The 22,699-nt window shown below is 40.5% G+C and overlaps 1 protein-coding gene across 1 annotated transcript in view; it reads left to right on the top strand.

Moving 5' to 3' along the window:
• LOC109911670 (protein FAM221A) overlaps positions 1-22,699 on the top strand; it is a gene marked incomplete at its 5' end in the record, with an annotated part of 35,195 nt that continues 12,496 nt past the window's right edge. Inside the window, 2 exons of the mRNA XM_020511031.2 lie at positions 1-199; positions 4,642-4,848. Of these exons, the coding sequence (XP_020366620.2) occupies positions 1-199; positions 4,642-4,848 (406 nt within the window). The remainder of the gene's footprint in view (positions 200-4,641; positions 4,849-22,699) is intronic.

The raw sequence follows: 22,699 nt of genomic DNA, 5'->3' as shown, positions 1-22,699 counted from the left end.
TCTAACAGATATAAACAGCACAAAACAGATTTCAAAGAAATTCCAACAGAGCGTCCAATCTTGCTCCCCTGCAGAGTAACACGTTGCCGGTGTATCTCCTACAATTATGTGCCACTGAATGGAACTCAGCCAATTCGTTGCCGGTGCAAACATTTTGCAGATGATCATGATGAAATGGTACCATATAAATGCCAAAAATGTGAGTGTTTGCATTATAGTTCCATATTAACAATAATTTTGTATCTGACTAAAGACATTTCTTCTAACTTCTTCAATTCTTATTTTCCCTTTAATTATAATCTTGTCTTTGAGATAATTTTTTTTGAATATGTCACTGAGGGGCAGTACAAAGATGGGAAATAGTGGGGGTCAAGAATAGATCCTTGAGGAATATTAGAAGCAAATATACTGTAGATAAATGTAAAATGATCGAAGGTATTACTCTGGGTTATGGTTGGATAGATATGAATGGAATGAGGCAAATGCAATCCCACCCAGCTGGATGATGGTAGAGAGCTGCTGGAAGAGTGCGGTATGATCAACTATGTCAAAACCCGCAAAGAGGAATAATATACTTTTGTGACATTGAAAAGTGCCATTTCAGTACTGCAGCTACGGCAAAAACTTGATTGGAAGAATTCTTACATGGATCTTTAGAAAAGATTTGGATTTGGGAAGTAGCAACAAAAGGCTTTGGAGAGAAAAGGTACTTTGGAGATTGGGACCTAGTTGGCAAGAATGGTTGATTGAGGGTTTTATTTTTTGAGAAGCTGTGTGTTAGAGTTGAAAGAGAATGATATCAATGAGCTTGAGTACCAGGAAGTAAAGTTGGATGGTCATTCGTTTTATGTGAATAATATCAGGAGGGCAGAGGTGACCCTTATGAAGAAGTTGAGTTCTAGGAAGATATGGGGCAGTGATAAAGAGGATATAGAAGAAGCTAGGATCTCTGGGATAGGATAGTGGGAGGTTTTAGCAAAACTTTAATCCAGTGGATAAGGAAAGGGAGTGAAGTAACTAGTGAATTGTTCTCATTTTTAGTGTAAAGATGTCCATGAATTCTTTAAACTTATTGTTGGAGGCAAGGTTGAATAAGGCAGAGAAGAGGGGTCAGTTTGCTATAGAAACAAAAATGCTTGGAGACTTTCTCTGCATTTAAGGATGATCTTGGAATATTAAACAGTTCTAGCATTTGGGAGCAGGACCTGATAATGCTTTATGTGGTTGAAGAAGGTCTGGTAGTGAGTGCTAAACCAGTCACTGCCATGTCTGTTCCATTCTACATCCCTTGGACTTGAAGCAGCAGAGATGAGAATAATGGCCAGGTTGAGAGAAAGAGTAATGGGAACTCTGGCATCAAAGATAAAGTGAGAGTAAAGTTGAGCAAATTTTAGCTGCAGAAATGTTAAGGTGAATGAAGGGCAAGAGGCTAGATAGTTGGGATTTTGAAACTGCAGTTATAAGTGAATTGGGATTAGATTTTGTCTGAGACAAATATGTAAGATTGTGAAGTTGATGAGGGTTGTGGTTAAGAGAGTTGCAACAAATGGTCAAAGATGGTCTTATTTGTAATTAAGATGCTATATTTACTCGGTGATTATGAGTTAAACTTGTTGTGGAAAGTTAAGTTCCAGTGTAAATGCTGTTTCCTTGATATGATAAGATTTATTTATTGCCTACCAGCCTCTGACATTGAAAAATTAAACCCCTCAAGTATGGACTCTCATTCCTTCAGGAATTAATTGTCAAAGCTTTAAATGATATAAATTAATTGTGTAGTTTTTAAACTTTTTCCTTTTTAGTCCCTTCTTTAATTTAATCGTTCTTTCCCTCACTTTTATTTTCCTTCTGCACTTGATTTGATATTGAATTCACCCACTCTAATTTACACTTCCTTCTCAGTCCTTGGATTGTTTACTTCTCAATTGTTCAAACTAAATGGTGAAGGAGATTCAGTGTTTGCCCTATTCACTCAGAACCCCAAGATACCCACTTTCCCTGACTCTGCTGCTTTGTGGGAGACAGTGGCATAGCGATAATGTCACTAGGGACCTCAATTAGCCTAAGAGTGTGTAGACTGCCTGTCACCTTCCATGATACATCTAAAATGACAGCATTGATGTGAAGGTGGCAGACATATCACTACCATGCCATCCCACTCAATTTTACAATCTCTTTCTAATAGATTCAAGCATGCTCCTTGGAGACTATAAAATCCCAGCTGTTAAGTCAAAATGTGATAGAATAACCACTAATCAGTTGAATTGGTGGAACTTCAATAAAACTCAAATTCAACACCAATTAAGAAAAAACAATCCAGTTAATTGGTGTCTCAACCCCTGGATTAACTATACATTTGGGCATTGTGCCACGGTGACTCAGTGGTTAGCATTGCTGCCTTACAGCGTCAGGGACCCGGGTTCGATTCCACCTTCGAGTGACTGTCTGTGTGGAGTGTGCACATTCTCCCCGTGTCTGAATGGGTTTTCTCTGGTTTCCTCCCACAATCTAAAAATGTGCAGGCTTGGTGGATTGGCCATGCTAAATTGCCAATAGTGTTCAGGAATGTGTAGAATAGGTGGGTTATACGGGGTGAGTCTGGGTGGGATGTTCTGAGGGTCGGTGTGGACTTGTTGGGCTGAAGGGCCTGTTTCCACACTGTAGGGGTTCTATGAAATTTATTGTGTAAAATACCAGCCAAAGTTGCAGATCATGGAGACGTGTTGACGGATCAGGATGTAAGCCACTCATTGTACCCAGCAATCCCATCCAGCAGTCATAAAGATAAGAACCTGGAATTTCCCACAGTTGCTCCAGCTCTATCACAGTACTATGACTGGAATTATGATTGACATAGGAAGGTAGAAGATAGGAGCTTGCTCTGTCATTCACATGAACATGGCTGGTCATTGAAATCAATACCGTAACCCCCCTCTCCCCCATATCCCTTGATCTATTTAGCCAAAAGAGCTATATCTACCTCCTTCTTGAAAACGCATAATGCTTTGGCCTCAAGCATTTTTGTGATAGTGAACTCCATAGGCTCATCATTCTCTGGGTGATGAAATTTCTCCTTATCTCAGACCTAAAAGGTTTACCCCTTACTAAACGTTTACTAAATTGATTCCTAAAATGGCAGGACTGAAGAATCAGGAGAGATTGAGTCAGTTAGGATTGTATTCGCTGGAGTTTAGAAGAATGAGGGAGATCGTATAGAAGCCAATAAAATTCTAACAGGGTAAGACAGGTTAGGTGCAAGAAGGATGTTCATTAAGGTGGGGGAGCCCAGAATCAGGGTTCATTTTTTGAGAGTAAAAGGTAAACCTTTTAGGTCTGAGATAAGGAGAAATTTCTTTTGTATGACTGGAATAATGATTAACGTAGAAATGTAGACGATTGAAGGCTGCTGTGTCATTCACATGATCATGGCTGACCATCAAGCTCAATACCCTAACCCCGCCCTCCCGCATATCCCTTGATCCATTTAGCTGCAAGAGTTATATCTGATTCTACCACTGTTTTCTAAGTGCTCTGCTATAAAATCCTTGATAGTGGACTCTAGCATCTTCCCCACTACTGATGTCATATTCACTGGTCTGTAATTCTTTGTTCTCTCTCAACCACCCTTTTTAAATAGTGGGATTACATTAGCTACCCTCCAATCTGTAGGAACTGTTCCAGAGTCTAAAAAGTCTTGAAAGAAGACCACTAACGAATCATTATTTCTAGGGCCATTTCTTAAGTGGTGTGGGATGTAGACTATCAGGCCCTGGGGATTATCAGCCTTCAATCTCATCAATTTCGCCAGCACTATATCTCTACTAATACAGGTTTGATTCAGTTCCTCCCTCTCACTATTTCTGGTATGTTATTCGTGTCTTCCTTTGTGAAAAACTCCATTAACTGCTTAAGTTGGAGTTCCATAACACTATCAGCAAAGTAACTACTGTGGATTAGAAGAAATTCCAAGGAACTTTCAGCACTTGTCTTTATGGTCTCTGTCTGATGTTGCCACAGAATTAATACTGCCCAAAGTCAGTTTTAGTGTGTCCATAGAATTGGTATGAATAGGAAATGATTAGTTTATCAACAAGCGATACATTTTCAACTATGTCTCAGAGCTGAAAAAAAACAGTTTCAGTTGACTATATAACCCACATCTTCCATTTATAATAATTATGTATTCTAATTAATTTTACTTCACCAGCATGTTGTTAGGTCAGACTAATGATCTGTTGTTAAGTCTGCATTGCTGATATTGAGTAACTGAGGGAGAAAATGTAAACAACTGATTTTGTATTGTTGCGCCTGTAAGAAATCTCCAACAATATCTTGCGTGATGGTGGGCTGAAATTAGAAACTTGATGCAATGCAATTCACATGCCTAAAAAAAGTGTAATAACTGTGTATTACTGTACCTACAATTTGATTGCTTCCTACTCTTGTTTCTGTTTGATCATTAGTGTGTCCCTTTGCTCGATGTGGACTGCAGTGTGGCAGGATAAAGGGTTAAAATTCAATGCATTTATCTATTCTTAATGCAAAATTTGTGTAACTGTACATTTTTAAAAGTTCTTATCCTCTTCTGTTGTACTTTTACACTTGATATTGCATATATAACCTATAATTTGTTTCTTATAGGTGCAGGATGTTCTGGGTTTCACAGTTCCTTTACCTGTGGCTGTACCCACCCAACATATGCTCATACAATGATCGTCGAGACAAAAGGAGAACGTTTGGCGAGAGGAAGATCAGTAGGACCAGATGTTCCCTATGCCTCCATGGGAGGACTCACTGGATTTAATGCATTAGCAGAAGGATATATGCGACTAGACTCAAGTGGAATCGGTTTGTGGTTTCTGTGCTTTGCATATAGTAAAAATAGAACAGTGGATACTATAAGTGGAGAGAACTGCAAGATTGTACTTTGACTGACTGATCCTTAGGGTGTCATGTACAGCGAGGCTTAATGTCCTTGCTAGCTATTTATTGCATTAAGTAGTTCAGTAAACATTTTAAAAATTGCACATACAGGATTGTCTACTTGCTTATTGCATTGTACAATGTGTGATGCTGAGCTGTGCAGAAAAGTCCCAGTTTGATCTTGAAATAGCTGGAATAATCATTGGCATGCAGAGATTGAGTACAGCAGTCCTGCACTAAGAAGGGAAATAATCTGTTAAGAGTTTACATTCTTATGTTGCTCATTAGTAAGTAAATTTATGTGTAGCTCAGGACAAGACAAAATCAGGACTGACTTTGAAACAGGCTATGATGGAGTAACCTGACAATACCACCATGGATTGCACTCCATCATATTGGCAGATGTCAAGCTGTATTTTGGCATAAGGAAAGACCTTCATAAAAGCGGTAAGGAGCAATGAGTTAGGAAGAAATGAAAACTCAAAACAAATCGATGGGTGGAATCTTGTGAAGCTGCCAGGAGCAGAAATGAGGCAAGCAGGGTATTTAAGTGAGCAAGAGTCAAAATGTCAACTTCTTGACGGTAGAATGAAAGTTGGTAATATTTTGGTGGATTGTAGGTGGGTTATGCTTCTCAGCAGCAAGCAGCAGGAACTCAGTTTTAATACATTACCATGTCATGCAAACTTATTAAAACCAGCTTCACCAGGGTAAACTAGACGTTTGGCATTAAGCGTGCAGGAAAAGATGAAAGCGTGTTTTTGGGTTTATGATTAGTTACAGGTGGTGTGCAGCAAGTGGATTTGGACTGATTGGCAGCTGGTTTTTTTGAATGGGGAGCTTTGTGAACTAGGGAAGAGGAGGCAACTATGAACAGGGATAGGGGCAATGGCTGACCATGAGAAGAACTGTAGTACCAACAATATGAAAGATTATGGGAAACAGAGACAGGAAGCTGAACTATGCAGGGAAGGTGAGTGTCTACAAGTGTGATTGGTGAAAGGTCAGAAGTCATAAAGGGACGGTCAATGATGAGCGTCTGAGAGTTATGGGTAATAGAGGGCAAGGATGATGGAGGGATATTCTAGGATGTTTGATTGCATGGTGTGGCTAATAGTTTGGGAGGCAGTTCCAGTGTGTTGGGAGACTGATCAGTGGTGAGGGAGGGAAGCTCTAGGGTAAATGATAGTTCATTAAGGGTTATTGGTATGCTGGGTCAAGCATTCCTGGCAAAGGTGATGGAGTGAAGCACCAGACAGGCCAATGATATCTCATTGCATCCAGATTTACAGAAAGAGGCTGATCGATCTTCTCATGAATTAATACAGTATAAATTCTGGTAGATCCAGGAATTACAACTGCTAACAAACAACCAGACCAATGCAGTTGGATGACAAGACATGTCTGGGTGTCATTCAAGTATGGCATCCAAATCCTTGACTGAGCCAAGTAATGGAGGAACCACCAATTACCTGTCCATCCCTGCTGCATGATAGGCAACAGCTTTCACCTCTGTGTATCTAATTACAGGCCACCATGTGATTAATACTGGCCAATCACTCCACTATAGTATATTACTATATTAGTAAGATAGACATTGTTACAATGACCATGAAGAAACCTCGTCAGTAGATCTGTCTTCCTCAAGATCCATAGAAGTTCAGCCTTTCTGAATTTCAGATATCATCAGCTTAATACAGTTTTTAGTATTACTCTTTCAGAACTATTACCTTTACAGAACATCTCCCACCACGCATTTTTCCCCCACAATTAACTTTTATCATTCATGCATATAATTATATTTACCACTAGCCCATTTTCCTCAAGTCCCTGATTTCACAATTTCAGGCTGTCTGGAACCTTCACTATTCCTCTAGACCATATTCTCTTCAGACTTGGAAGATTGACAAGTCTTTGGCTAGAAGGCTTTTGACCTTGATTCACTTCTTGATCTAATGAGGTTCATGAGGTCTCTCTACACAGGAGGACCTTTTATCTCTTGGGTGTCTTTTGCAGAGGATATTATTCCTTTGAACTTAGCAATTGTTCTATTATCTCATCTGAAAGATTTTTAATCTACTGAATTTCCTTTATACGGGCAGTCTCTCATGCTGATACATGTAACTGCCCCATTATATCATCTGGAGACCTTTAAACTACTGGATTTATGTTATGGAAGATGGATGCCCTGATGAAACAGATATTTTTTTTTTACAACTTCTTGGATTTCTGAGCCGGAAAATTTCTTCTTGGTAATCTCCTGAATCCCCATGCCACATAGTTTCTTCTTACCTTTATCCTGAATCTGTAGACTTTTCCTGAAGTCTTATGCAACCTATCTTCAATTTGTGCAACTAAATCTTTATTTTCACCCTGCTGGCCAATCTGTGCTAAAGAATGAAAATTCTGTGCATCAACTTTGTCATTGGGTTAAGTATTTGTATTCATATCTTTGCTGGTGAACCTGTCAGGTTCACTTCCTTAGTCATGCTTCTTGAGGATTGCTGCTTACTTGGCATGATCTCTGTTGCTGGGATTGATCGTTCTTCTTTGGAAACTGAAGAATTGAAATGTTTGTAATGACCTGGTGTCGTCTCATCATCTGACATCAAATTCAAATCTGCCATAACGTTTTTTGCCAGGCTGCGCTGCATCTGAACAATTTCAATTAAAGGTTCATCAATGAGCTCAATGGATCATACTGCTTATTATCTTCCTCATCTTTAGTGCTTTTTTGCCATCTGGACATCTTTCAGTATTGAGAGGTGTGGAAAACATTTTTGTCAATCCTCTGTGATCACAGATTTTCATCCTACTGTCCATATTAAACAATTCTATTATGTCTCAAAACCTTCTGTCTTCTTCTTCTAAGTTTAGAAAGATCAACAAAATCCTCTGTGGGTTTTCTCTTTTCGGGTTGTTCAATGACTCTTTGTTCAATGACTAATATTTTCTTGACTTAACTGTTCCTTGAGTAGTTGCTGCTTGCCTGGCATCTCTTTGAACAGATCATGCATGACTGTCTTTTGGTTCGTTCATTGTTGATTGTAACAAGTTGAATTCCTTCCATCATTTGAATAAGGTTGAAGTCAAGACAGGTATTCATGCAAAAGAATGAGCACTCTTGATTGTGAAGTACTTATGCATTTTCTAATCTCTGGCATCCCTTCTATTGCAGTGTTTCTTGTAGGATACCTTTAATCTTGATATCTATATCTCCTGGACAATACAGTTTCATTATTATAGCCTGTAACCTGTGGTCCTTAATCTATGAGAAATGATCTGTTAATATATCAACATTTGTGCCAGTCTCAAGAGCCAAAAATTAATTAAATGGCCGAAGACATAAATCTTCCTTGTCAAAATGAATTTTTCTTACAAGCACATTGGATATCACTTATTTTGCAGCTTGCTCTACCTCATTAACATCTATATATGTGTAGCTATTTGACCTGCAGCATCCTTGTAACTGTTCTACTTCTGCACATCTTCTGATAATGACATCTTCAGATGTTTTACAGAAATAGCATTTTTGTTTTAATAACCAGGTACTGCTTGTGTCTGTGAAATTTTCTTGTTCCTCAGCACTGACAGTGACTGTTAGCATCTGCTGTCTGGCCCACTCTTTACGTTGACTTGTTGCATGTGTTTTAAGGTGTTTAACTTTATAAACTGAATGGTTTTTGCAGATTTCCTGCAATAGGGTTTATTTTCATAGAAATCATAGAATCTCTACAGTGTGGAACCAGGCCATTTGGCCCATCAAGTCCACACCAACCCTCCAAAGACTATCCTACCCAGACCCAACCGCCTACCCTAGCCCTGTAACCCTGCATTTCCCATGGCTAATCCATCTACCCTGCACATCTTTGGATTGTTGGAGGAAATTGGAGCACCTTGACGAAACCCATGCAGACACGGGGAGAATGTGCAAACTCCACACAGATTTTAGCCCAAGGGTGGAATCAAACCGGGTTCCTGGAGCTGTAAGGCATCAGTGCTAACCACTGACCCGCTGTGCCGCCCTGAGTTCTCTCAGAGTTTTCCTCTGTAGTATTTTTCTGATTTTTGCTTCCAACATCATTAGAATGGCTTTCCTCAAAGTCAAGTCTTCCTTGGACTGTAGTAAATCTGAGAAAAGTCCATAATTAATTCCAACAACAATTCTGTCTAATACAAATTCTGCCTTTAATGCTCCACAGTCATATTTTTCTATGAATCTGTAGAGACCATTAATTAAATTGTGTATAGGTTCCCTTGGATGCTGGATTTGTTGATTAACTCCTGTTCTCCCCAAGGATTTTATTTGTTCTCAGAATAAAGTAATTGTCAAAAGTTTGTGGAACTTCACCAAAAGTATCTATGGCAACATCTTATAACGGTGTGAGCAGTGCGGGATATGAGAAGTGTGGCAGAACCGGACAAATATGGCAAAGCCAATCTCAAAATCTAGATCATCTTGCTTTACCTTGTCATAAGACTCTCATCAGGCATCAGCGAGTTGCTGATTGACTGTGATTAATGCTTAACTCCTTGTCGACACTGAAAATCACCGCATTAGTGTTCTGCTTCCAGTCTCACCAAACAAACTGTCAGGAAAAACCAACATGGAAACCAGACTGAATACCTGATGGATTCAGCTCGTCACTGTCTCCTAACAATCTCCATGTTGCCCACAACCAAACAGCAGCCCAAGATATAATCCACGGACACTAGCCACGCATACCCTTCGATGATGGACCTGACATTTGACTGTCAGTGAACCCTTGCCACAAACCTGGCACCTCTCTGATGCAGTGGCAGTGCACCCCAGAAGTCCAGGGATGGCTAGTAGGTCTGTATTGGACACAGTTACTGCATAGGGACAGGAACCCTGCCCACGGCTTGGGCCAGGCTGCCTATTAGGACTGCTCAATTGCTGTTTTAGCACTTATTCACCTGGCACTATGTACCATGCCCATCAACTGCATTCCTTACCTTGCCGTGCCTTGCAAGTTGGTGCAGTAACACAACAACGCAGCAGCCGTGTGGCTCAGTCATTCTCAGATGAGGACACATATGTGTTATCTTACAGCAGTGTGCCACATCACTGCCACACCTGTATGATGTGGCAGCAATCACGCCAAACAAATGGCATCTGCAGCAAATGTTGGCCATGTCCCAATGGCTTAGAAAAGTAGTTCTTAAAGAAGTCATAGGACACCCATCAGTCACGGGATCCAACACATTTAAACATGGGCAGCCTCCCAAATAAGTGATGGAGTGCAGGTCTGAGCAGAGAGCTGTGCCTGTCTCTCCATGGCAGCCTCCAAGCTGTCGGTGGAGACAGACAATCACATGATTTACTGCATTGCTGCAGCTTTTGGGCATTTAGGGCCATGATGTCCCATATTCCTGCTGTCACTCCTATTTCTCCCTGTGCATGTGGACAATGCTGAGACCAGAGAGTCTTCTCCTACTGGGAACTAAGCAGGTCTCTATCAGCCCTCCATGTGCCAGTGTCCTGGGACATTCCTCACTCTAACTGTGGAGCTGTCACTTGTGGTGCTCATCAGCCTTCAATCCTACATTCTGAGTCCTTAGCGACCCCACTGAGATGTCATTATCTGAGCTGCTGGGGGTGCAGGAAATAACTTTGCCAATGCTTCCTCTGATGCTTCAACACTGGAGAGATCGAGGACATATCTTCTGGAGGAAGTGGGCCAATCTCCATAGTTTTCCGTGGGATGTTGAGTGCACCTACATGACACAAGAGACAGAATGCATTGCGGCTGCAGGTTCATTGTGGTCTTCAATGCATTAAACTGATCACCTGGTTTATGTGAGAGTTGCAATGGAATGGCAAATTATATTTTCTCGATTGGCAAGACATGGATGTCTTTGCATCTCCACAGGAGCACTTCCGGTCTTCTCCTGTGAGGGCAAGGATTCTGACTTTAGAAAGGGTGAAGGACACAAGTAGTAGGTGCCCCCACCTGTCTGGCCTCACTCCGCCCTGTTTATGGGATGTCTTCTCCTACAATGACTGAAAGGGGCCGAATGAGTAAGATGCAAGTGGCTGGCATAGCTGTTAAGAGTATTGCATGTAAGGAAAGGTATTGAAATCTTCTGAAGGACTGAGGAGGCAGACTGGAGAGCATGGAGGAATAGTAGCATGAGAGGATGGAGCCTAAGAAAAGTGAGTGAGAGAACATTTTGTGTGCATCAGAGAGACTGTCAGAAGATGAGCCTTCGTGGGAGTTGAGTGCAGTGGCAGAGATACAGTGAGACTGAGGTAGCAGAGACTAGAGTGTGGCACCTATTCTGGTAGAGTGGAGAAGGTCACTGATTTCCTTGTGGCATTACAGCCCAATCGTTCACACCATGGAGACAGCACTGTAGGGTGACGATCTCCAACTAGGCAAGCATGGTCTGGTGGCATACCCAGACTGACCTCTGCTAGTCCTCCGGGAAGAGGATTCTTCTCCAATGAACCATGCCAATCACCAAGACCTCCATGTCCCTGTCAGCAAAGCATAGCGCCAACTTCCCTTTCTCAGTCATCTCAATACAGTCTCCAAAATCAAGCAGGATGGTCTCAAGATTCCAGCAATCCTCCAGGTATACCGCAGGCTTTCAAAGATGGTGCCGTCGCAAGGAAAGCTGGTCTTTGGACAAATATCCACTGAGTGATGAGTTCTTCGAGATCAGTGCATGGTAAGATGGGGTGAAAATCAGACATGATACATGCTATGGGAGCGGGAGCAGTATTACCGTGATTTGTTTGGCAAGATAAGGTGAAAAAACACGCTTGGCCTTGCAGCAAGATCACTCCACATAATGCAGTGCTCCTCGCACTTAGCTGAAGAAAGGCAAGGTTCAGCTCCATATCTTTTTTAACATCTTGGCGAGTTATAATACCACCAGCTATTATCACAATTGAAGATACGACTTTTTTTAAACCTATTCATCTTTTGATTTGGCATGTAGCTTGGAAGCAACTTTATCTTCAAAACCACTTTCTCCAAGATGTCTAATTCTGTTTTCTATTTGGCTCATTTCTGAGATTAAACCTTCCTGACGGTATTATTTCTGTTGCCATTTCTTCCTAATATGATTATTTATTTTTGTTACTTTAAATCTTTCCAATTCTGCAGTGTCTCAATACTGATTTATTCTCATTGCTTCTAATCCTCTAGTATATCAGTGCTACTTTATTGTCTTTGTATGGAAGGTTTTTAAATCTGTTGTACAGTAATGTTGTTTCCCTTTCCTTGTCCTAAAATCTGATAACTGCGCAGTATAGCAATGTCATTTCCATGCACTGCTTAGTGGAGGTTTCCTGTACTTTTACAATCAAAATAAAGGGTTTCCTGCATCTTGCAAACAAAACAGATGATTTCAATCTCTGAGAGATAGGAAGAACCGCAGATTCTGGAGTCGATTTCAATCTCTTGCAGCCTATTGACTAATTCCTGTCCCTTTCACTGTCTTTACCCAAATAGTGCTGCCGCCTGCAGGCTTTAAAGATGAATTCTGTTTGTTTAACAGCTTTCCTGAGGTGATTTACAGCAATTTTATAATACCTGTTGTATTACAATTTTGGTAAAGATTCTTGTTCGTTTTAATGGCTTTTCCAAATGAATTTTCAGTTTCTGCAACCTAAATGCTTTCTGTTATAACTGCAACTTCAATGATATATTTGCCGCTCTTAATGCAGCCTCAATAAGCTCCTTCCTTTAATTTTCTGTTATACTTCATTTGCTTGGGCTTCCAGATTACGTCTTTTCACTTCAACTCTGGGTTACATTATTTCTCTGGCCCTTGATTTCTCTTATTGTAGCCTTCTGGCAGAATTGCAAGTACAACTTTTCAACTTTTCATCTTTTTAGCCTGAAACTGCAATGTTTACTTTTTAAGGCTTTCTCCTTGCCTGCTAGGGATTATAACTTTATTTCACAGTCTCCAGTGTCTCTTCACTTTCTCTGGTTAAACGTCTAATTTGGACTGCACCTAAAGTTATTTGGTATCTGATGCAATCTGTAACTATCTGGCAAGTGGCCCTGTTCCATGTACCTTCTAGCTCAAACTTAATTCTGTGCTCCTCTTATCAGGTCTGAAGTGCTTTATTCCTTAACTGTAGATTCTGCTTTGTCAAAGCTTACCATGAATTTGTCCACTTCTGGATGTCTGCCTGAGTTGTTCATAAATTTGTAACTGGAAATTTCTTCTGAGTTCTCTGGAATTCATTCTGTACAGGAAAATTGAAATGTAATCTGCACAGCTCCACATCATGTTGTATGGTACAGCTAAATCAAATCTTATGGGCCTTCTGTAGTGCAGTGGTACTGTCCTTGCCTCTCAGCTAGGTGAACACGGGTTCAAGTCCTACCTGCTCTAAACATCTCTGAACAGGTTGATTGGAAAATATCTAAATCAAATCTTTACATAGACTGCAGTGTGGTTCAAGAAGACTCACTATCTCCACCGCCTTCTCAAGGACAGTTTGGGACAGGCAGTTAATGCTGGCCCAGCCAGCAATGCCCAGTGAATAAACAGCTGCTGGCACCAGCTCATATGAGCATGTCACGGCATCGACTGCCAATATCTGGTTGGGTAGATAGCTATATCAACTCATTTTTCTTACTGGATCTATAGGGCCTACTTAGTCTAAAATGGTAGAGTAAAACCACTAGATGGTCTCACAAGAAGAGACTCTTTCTTCAACAAGATATATTTATTCCATGACAGTAATCAAGTACAAGTTACATTAGTATGATAGACAATGTTACAAAGAGTATGAGGGGACCTACTTCATAGGCCTGTCTTCCTCAAGATCCAGAAGTCATCTATCTCTGCACCTCAGTCCTTCCAACATCATTAGATTGGTGGAGCTTGATGCATTCTTCAGCAATAACCATTTCAGCATTATTTCCTTACACAACAGCAATGTTGTGAACATTAATTAAACTTTTGAAATTTTAAAGAATATTGAACATGCAAAATGCATGTATTTTATCCTTCATATAGTTTGTAAAATAATTTTCTAATGCTGAAGAGGTGCATAGATAATAGATTATCTTTTAAAGCTGTACCATTCCATGGTTGAGTAACTGTTGTTAGTGCTTAGATAGTTTTCAGAGGATTTCTAAGCATTTTTTAAAAATGCTTTTATGCAAACTGAAGCTGGCTGTACAGCACTAAACTTGTAAGGCTTTTTCCGCAAATATGTGGATCTAACCTGCACTGTTAGTCTTAATAACATCAGGTCAATAAATGCTTTTCCCAGAATATGTCGAACATAACATTTTTAAACAAAATTAATACCGTTTAGAATGTATTAGCAATTGCAACTTGGACGTGGAAAGAGCAGATTGTATTGGTCTCAATTCTGAGGTCATTTGAAAATTTCTGTGAATTTGATAGTGGTTTGTGATATTACTTCAATTAAGTAATATTTTATTGTTTAAAAAATGCAATGCAGATTTTTTAAACTTTTTTGTTGCTAGCTATGATTTGCTTGATCAAATTCCATTTTATTTAACTACTGATGAGTAACTACTTATATATGTATATTAGCTAAATTTGAAATAGATAATTCAGTTGAATTTTCTAAACATAAAAGATAGAATTTTAGGTGTTGTTTAGAGATTTTGATTATATCTTAGGACCACTAAAAGACATTTGCAGAATTGGAAACTTGTTGAAGGAAGGGGACAAGTAAAGCTGAATAACTGAAACTTTTCTGAACAGGATATTGCATCCTCAGCCAACCACCTTGGTGATTGCAGCAAATACAATCTAGATTAAGATCAGGAAAATAATTCATTCATTGAATGTTATTGTAGGTAGATAAGGGAAAGCTGTAAAAATGTGATAACAATGTTTTGGAGGATTTGCGTTATTCACATGTTGACTGACAAAGGAGGAGATAAAAATCTAATGGAATACCATATGTTCGGTAGATGCTAACTAGCTTAGCTGTTAAGCCGTGAACGTGATTGTAAGTTATTCTCGATCTGATCTTTAAGCATTGTAAATAAAGCACATACAGGGGAGCGATAATCAAAATAACATTTAAACTAACTGCTCAGGATAGTGTGGATAAAGCACACAGGTGCATAAATATAAAAAAAAATTAAAAATACAGCTTTGAAGGAAGGGGTTTGTACAACCTAATTGCAATACTATAATGCTTTGCTAATCTGTAGTAGTAGACTGTGAACAATTTAAGGTATTGCCAGCAATCCTTCAATCAGGTATTAATGACAAATTTGTAAAAAGGGCAATGGAACCAATGCAATTAAGGAGCTATGTTAAAAAAATAATAAGCAGCCGACTTTGGGGTGGCCCAGTAGCTCAGTGGTTAGCACTGCGACAGGGACCTGGATTTCATTCCAGCCTTGGGTGACTGTCTGTGTGGAGTTTGCACATTCTCCCCATATCTCCTTGGGTTTCCTCCAGGTGCTCCGGCTTCCTCCCACAGTCAAAACATGTGCAGTTTAGATGGATTGACCATGCTAAATTGCCCATAGTATCCAGGGATGTGCAGGTTAGGTAGAATAGCCATAGGAAATGCAGGGTTACAGGGATTGGTTAGGGGATGCTCTTCACAGGGTCAATGTAGACTCAATGGGCCGAATGAGCTAATTCCACACTGTAGGAATTCTATCTATCTATGAAACCAAAACCATTTAAAGATGAACTCATTCACCTTGACAACTCACATGACATCATTTAACCTTCTTCCTGCACTTCATCCACGTCCGGGTAGTGTGAGTTTGCCTCCAGCAGGATGTTTTACCTGCCATAACAGAAGAAACTGGGTGTAGACAGCGTGAAGAATCCAACAGACATTATGTTCATCAGGCACATAAGTGTCTGGACAACATTAATTTTGCCCTTTACAACAGAGTAGCATGAGTCCAGAAGAGTGCTATGGCTTCAACTGATCCAGGACAAGATAGGTATGAAACTTTTATACCTTAAGGTCACATGTCATGACACAGTGATGCTATCAAGAGCATTTACCTCAAAGGTATATGATTATTTGTCACAAACATAACACAACATCCCGTTTATCCCCAAGTTAAAAACTTAATCTCAAACAGTTATACACGGTTATACTTAGGGTTGATTTGTCAAATCAGTCATTATACTAACAGGTAAAACATAGTTTAAAAGACTAACATTTCTAACTTCAACTCATGGAGGTTTGACAGCTCATCTTGATCTGGTAACCATGTACGCATCTGGAGAGATATGGCATTGTTTTCTGTTGCATTTGTGTGAAAACTTGATTGTCTTTCTGCTAGTTATTATCACTTAATGTTGGCACACAATCATCATATTGGAGTGTTCTTCCTCACTCTCTTCCAAAATGATTGGCATGCTGTACATTGGACTGACCTAGCTTTAATTTCTGGCTTCTACAATGATCAATAGTGACATTTGTATGGGCTAGTTGCATATGTTAGAAACCTTTGCTGGTATTAAACTATCAATATTTGACATTCTAACTCACACTATCTGCTCAGTGCACACTTTTCGGTAGTATTCTATCTGTTCGCTCATCTTGTATCTCTTTCATTCTGCTGTGTACTATGTTTTGAAATGGTTAGACAATTGGTTGTTGGGCAACGTTGTTTGTACTTGTCTTTCAAGCATAAATTGTGCTGAGGATCCATTTGTGTTGCACGAGGATGTAGCATTGAAATGTGAAAATCTTTCTTTGTTATTCAACACTTAATGGTTGCTGTTTTGATAGTCTTTAGCGTACATTCTGCTGGATGTTTGATCGTGGATAGTGGGGTGGCAATGTGACAAGAGTCACTTACCACTTAGTATTGATACCTTGAAATGACTTACCAGTAAATGGCAGTCCATTGTCAGTCACCAACGTATTTGGGATACCAAATAAACTGCTCATCGTATCAGCAACGGTTGCACTTAGTGTGTTGTTAAATTGTTGAACAAGGGAAATTTAGAGAAGTAATCTGTCATAAGGTTGTAATCTTTCCAATGCATTGTGAATAGATGAGTTATTATTTTTATTCAAAGAGTGGATGGAACTTGCAAGAATATAAAGGATCCCTCTGCTGCTAGGAATGGTACGTTTGGCGTGCCTCACATAAATTCATGAGCCATTGAATATCCTGATTCATTTCTGGCTAGTACACACATTCAGATGCTAGTTCTGTTGTGCATTCGGTATCTATGTGTCCCTGATATAACATTGACTTGGTGCGCAGAATTTTTTTAGGGGCCTTAGTGACATGGACTATGGCAAGATTTGTGCAGTATTGGACAAGCAGTCTGGCAAGACCCGTCTTGATGTTGGGATCAATTTGCTACATCATTATGCTTTTGCTGAGTGGCAAGACAAGATTTTCGCTGGGCAGCAGCAAGTTGCCATTTAAGGGGGATTATTGCTTGTTCGATGTCTTGTTAATGGCACATCTCATCTTATTAATATTTAGCTTCCTGTCTTACCAAATGTGGTGAGGAAGCTAAATGTCAAAAATTCTCAACATGGAAGTCAGCACAGGTACCTGGTAACTTCAGCTGATCATTTGCTCCAAAGGACCTCCATGTTGGACACTGGGTACCAGCATCTCAGTGTACACTCTACAGACACCAGCCACATGCACCTCATGTCCATAAACATTGGTACCCAGAATGCGCCAGCCTCTAAGAACTCGTACGGCACATTTCCGATCCACGTACAGGATGTTTCTGCACTTCAGCGATCCACTTCGGCTGCACCTGGAACTATTATTGTAATGCTGCTGGAAGGACCCTGTGTATTCTGAGGCAGACACTCAGCTCATGGACTGGACCACGCTGCATCTCTGACCCGTTGGCTTGCTGTCATCGTGCTCACTCACTCTGATCCTACCTGAATGCTGACACTATCCCTGCCTTGCATTTTGAGATTTGTCCCCTTGGCCAGAGATATCAGGCTCACAGAACTGTTGTATTGCAGTGCTGTTTAGTGCAGACACAAAGCCAGGAAGTTTGCATATCTGGAGTCCTTAGTGAAGTGAAGGGATCGAGCCTTCACTCAGGAGGGTCCCAGCACAGACTGCACTGACCCAGGTGGCAATTTGGATCAGGTTGGCATAGCGTGGTGCCTAGTGGCCTCCTCTTCTGGTCCTGGGTTAAGATAATTCCCGGCTATGTACAATCTCATCCAATAGGACCTCCAGATCCCTGTCCACAAAGCAGATCAATAACTTTATCTTGTCCGCATTGTCCAGGGCAAATTTCAGGACCCATGGCAAGTCTTAACTGACAGGGCTTGTAGGGATGCACAATCACCTTTTAAAGATGATGCTGTGTCAAGGCTGCCAGTCAATTCTGGCCTATCCCAACACTGGTGAGTTGTTCCAGGAATGGCATGTGGTAGTGTTGGGACTGGGCAAGAGGGACAACATAGTGGTGGAGTAGGTAGTTAATGGAGCAGATTTGGAAAGATATGGTGAGAAAACTCACTAAGCATCACAGAGAATAACCTGCGCAAATCTTGATGTCTCTGCCACTCAACCAAAAGAACGTAAGATTCATCTCAATATCGTGACATAATGCTTTTTGGAATAGATCCTAGCCATTGAAAATGACTTGTTGTGATATGCCAGATTGATTTCAGTGTGATCAAAATGAACAAGTCTTTCAGATATGTCGACAGATATTGGAAAAGGTAAAAACAACAGGGTTGGTGCAGTGTGTGATTTTAACTTCCCCTATGTTAACTAGGACTTGCTAAGTGCTAGGGCCTTGGATAGGGGTGGTTTTTGTTAGCTGTGTCCAGGTTGGTTTTTTTTAAACAACATGTAAGTAGTCCAATTAGGGTAAGGGCCATATGAGACCTGGTATTAGGGAATTAGCCCGGCCAGGCGTTTGAAGTTTCAGTGGGGAAGCATTTTGCGAACAGTGACTATAATTCTGTAAGTTTTAAGCTACTTATGGATAAGGATAAGAGTAGTCCTCGGGTGGAAGTTTTAAAGTGAGGGAATGCTAACTACCATAATATTAGGTAGGGAACTGAGGAATGTAGCCTGGGAGCAGCTGTTTGAGGGCAAATCCATATCTGGGATGTGGGAATCTTTTAAAGGCCAGTTTATCAGAGATCAGGACCAGCATTTTCCTGTGAAAATGAAAGATAAGGAAGGCAAGATTTGAGAATTTTGGATGACAAGAGAAATTGAGAGCTTAATCAAAAAGAAAAGGGAGGCATATGTAAGGTTTAGGAAACTGAAAACAGACGGAGCCCTCAAAGAATACAAACATAGCAGGAACTCCACCAAGGAATAGCACTCAACCAAGGAATTAGGAAGGCTAAAAGTTCCTGTGCTGTACTGCTCCTTGTTCCTTGTTCTCAGTTACTTCTTTAATAGCGTCAGACCATCCCTGAATAAAGGCCTTTTACAATTCTTGCTGATCTTCAATAGTTGCCAATTGAATTTGTTCACATTGGCTATGGCTAAGATGCAACACATTAACATTGAGAAAGTCCTTGGCTTTGTCGTCTAGGGCATTGACATGTAAATGAAAAGGAATATCTTGGTCTTTGTGTGGCTTTGGTGATCTGTTCAGTGTGTCAGATCATCCTGGTATCTGGCTTATAGCTGACTTCAAAATCAGATCCTTTCACCTTCACAAATAGATGCAGAAAAGTGATGGCGCTCTCATTATTGGGTTGTGGCGTATTATTTCTTATGGTTTATGATTAATGGTGAATTTCTTGGATGAAGAAATGTGTTTAAAACTTAATGATGTCAAGTAAAAGAGCTAATGTCTCATGCTGTATATTGGAATAGTGGCTTGTACAGGTATCATGGTTTTCGATGCAAAGGCATTTCTTCTTGCAAAAAACTCATGCCTTGGCCTTTTTGCACTGTGCCTACAGCAGGAGCAAGAATCGTGACTTTGTTAGATTGAGGTATTGCAGTGAGCAAGATATTACTGAATGAAACAAAAACAGAAATTGCTGAAAAGGCTCAGCAGGTTTGGCAGCATCGGTGCAGAGAAATCAAAGTTAATATTTCAGGTCCAGTAACCCTTCTTCAGAACTCTCCTCAGTCCTGAGGAAGGGTCACTTGTCCCGAAACGTTAAGTCTGATTTCTCTCCACAGATGCTGCCAGACACACTGAGCTTTTCCATGAATTTCTGCTTTTGTTTCTGATTTCCAGCATCTACAGTTCTTTCGGTTTTTAATTCGTTACTGACTGAAACTGCTTGAGAGAATTGACTTTAGGTGTTGGTGGTCATTAGGACTGAAATGGAAAGAAATGTCTTCATCCAGAGAGTGGTAAGCCTGTGGAATTCATTACCACAAAAAGGAGTTGGGGTCAAAACATTATGTGTTTTAAAGGAGGTAGCTCTTGTGGCTAAAGGGATCAAGGGATATGGAGGTGAAGGCGGGCTTAGGGTATTGATCTCACTGATCACCAATGGTCATTATGAATGGCAGAGCAGGCTCATGGGGTCAAATGGCCTACTCTTCGCCCTAACTTTTATATTGCCTTGTAAAGGGATTATCCTTCTCAAGCAAACCTCTCGGCGGAAATACCTTGTCAGTGAAATTGGGAAGATCAGTCAAGAGGAAGTTTTAAAATCCAAAGCAATGTCATAGATCCTCTTTATCCTGCAGGATTGGCATTTGTTTGATCATCTTCAGTCTTCCCTTGATTGGGACAAATTCCATGGGCAGAATAAATGGATCCAAAGAAGTTTCATTGGCTGATATTGACCTGGCACTTTGAACTGTTTGGTATTAATCCTTGCCATCATGCTGTTGGCATTAGTCACTGAAGGTTGTGATCATGCTCTCCTTTGTCTTATTTGCCAATGCAAATATAATCAGGTATATTCTCAAGTATTCTATCCATGTGTTGCTGGATTACGTCTTGGCTAACCGAGAGCCCAGATGGTAACTGACAGTAACAGCACCATCCAAATGGTGCCTGACTTATCATAAACTTTTGGGATTCTTCTGCTAAAGTATCCATTTTGTATCTAGCTTTGAAAAGAATTTTTCTCTGAGAAATTTAGGATTTAATTCTTTAGGTATTGGTGTTTTGTGTAGACACCTCTCAAGTAAAAGTTTAAGGTGCCTTGGATCTTTGCATTCTCTTATGGCGCTGTCTTTATTTTAAAACACGGGTCATGGAGCAATATCAATCTCTGAGGTGGTTAGTGTCATTTGAATCTCATGAATTGTGACTACACCGAGATCTGTACACATTAGTCTGTTGAATGGTTGTTATCTTTGTGATAGAAGATTTCAGGAAGCATGTTTGTGTATTGGCACTGCAATGTGATTCTGCCAATGCTTGGAATCAATCAAAAATCACACGACACCAGGTTATAGTCCAACAGGTTTATTTGAAATCACAAGCCTTTGGAGCACCGCTTCCTCATCAGGTGCAATGAGAGAGGGCACGCAGACGCAGAGTTTTTAGACAGAGAATTCAAAGAATCATGCAACTGGTCTGAGTGGAGTGAACAAACCTAAAGTGGCTGATGGAAAACTCTGTTCGCAAGGAGACACAAGTTTCGACTAAGATGCAAATTCCAGAATCTGATTCAAGTCACTGCCCCGAGATAATTAAAGGTTTTGTCATTGTCTGCCTAACTTCGCAAACTTCAATCAGGCAGAGATACAAAAGGTGACATCTCAGGTCAGACACTGAATTGGAGGTGTGAGGCCTCATTCAGAATCTGTATCCGAGTTCTAACCTGCAATCAGGTCGGTTTTATTCCGAAAGCAGGAATTTATAAAATGCCACACTGACTGACTGTGACTACAAGTTGTGGTTTTTGAACAAAATAGAATGTATGTGCAAATAGACAAACATCTTGGATGAAATGATTCACCCCATAGATTTATGTGCGTGCGTGTGTGTGTGTGTGTGTGTGTGTGTGGGAGAGAGAGAGAAAGAAAGAGAGAGGTGATGCTGTCAAAACAGGACAGTAAGGAAGATTTTATAGATACAGTGTGGTGGGGTCACCTGTAGTGGGACATGAACCCAAGATCACGGTTGAGGCCGTCTTCATGGATACAGAACTTGGCTATCAGTCTCTACTCAGCAATTCTGCATTGTTGTGTATTCTGAAGTCCGCCTTGGAGGACACTTCCCGAAGATCGGAGGCTGAATGTCCTTGACTGTTGAAGTTTTCCCTGACTGGGAGAGAACACTCCTGTCTGGTGATTGTTGCGTGGTGTCCATTCATCTGTTTTCATAGCGTCAGCATGGTCTCGCCAATATACCATGCCTCGGCGACGTATGAGATAGACAACATTGGCTGAGTCACATGAGTATCTGCTGTGCACATGGTGGGTGATGTTCCCACATGTGATGGTAGTGTCCATGTCGAAGATCTGACATATCTTGCAGAGGTTGCCATGGCATGGTTGTGTGGTGTTTTGGTAGGTATTGTCCTGAAGGTTGGGTAGTTTGCTGCAAACAATGGTCTGTTTAAGGTTTGGCGGTTGTTTGACTACATGCACGGAACTGGTGATCCATTATATACTGTGTTATGGTCTCTCACATGCTGTACCATGAAGCGCCATTTACTGATGAGCATGTCCTTCAGGATTAATCGTGGTAATTTGTTGGCAGCTCCCACATCAGTTTTAGTTTTTAGCTTGTTCCTGCCTTTTCATGGCATATGGTACTGTATTATATTATAAAAGCTTCTGATTGCCTTATAAATAAGTGTGCGACCTAGTGTGCAAAGTTGACAGTATGGAAACCGTGGTCATCTTCTGAAATTTGCCTTTAGTTTATTTGC

This window comes from Rhincodon typus, chromosome 2 (genome assembly GCF_021869965.1).
Source record: "Rhincodon typus isolate 14 chromosome 2, sRhiTyp1.1, whole genome shotgun sequence".
Lineage (NCBI taxonomy): Eukaryota > Metazoa > Chordata > Chondrichthyes > Orectolobiformes > Rhincodontidae > Rhincodon > Rhincodon typus.
Note: the sequence above shows the minus strand (reverse complement) of the source record. Positions and strands in the feature narration are given on the sequence as shown.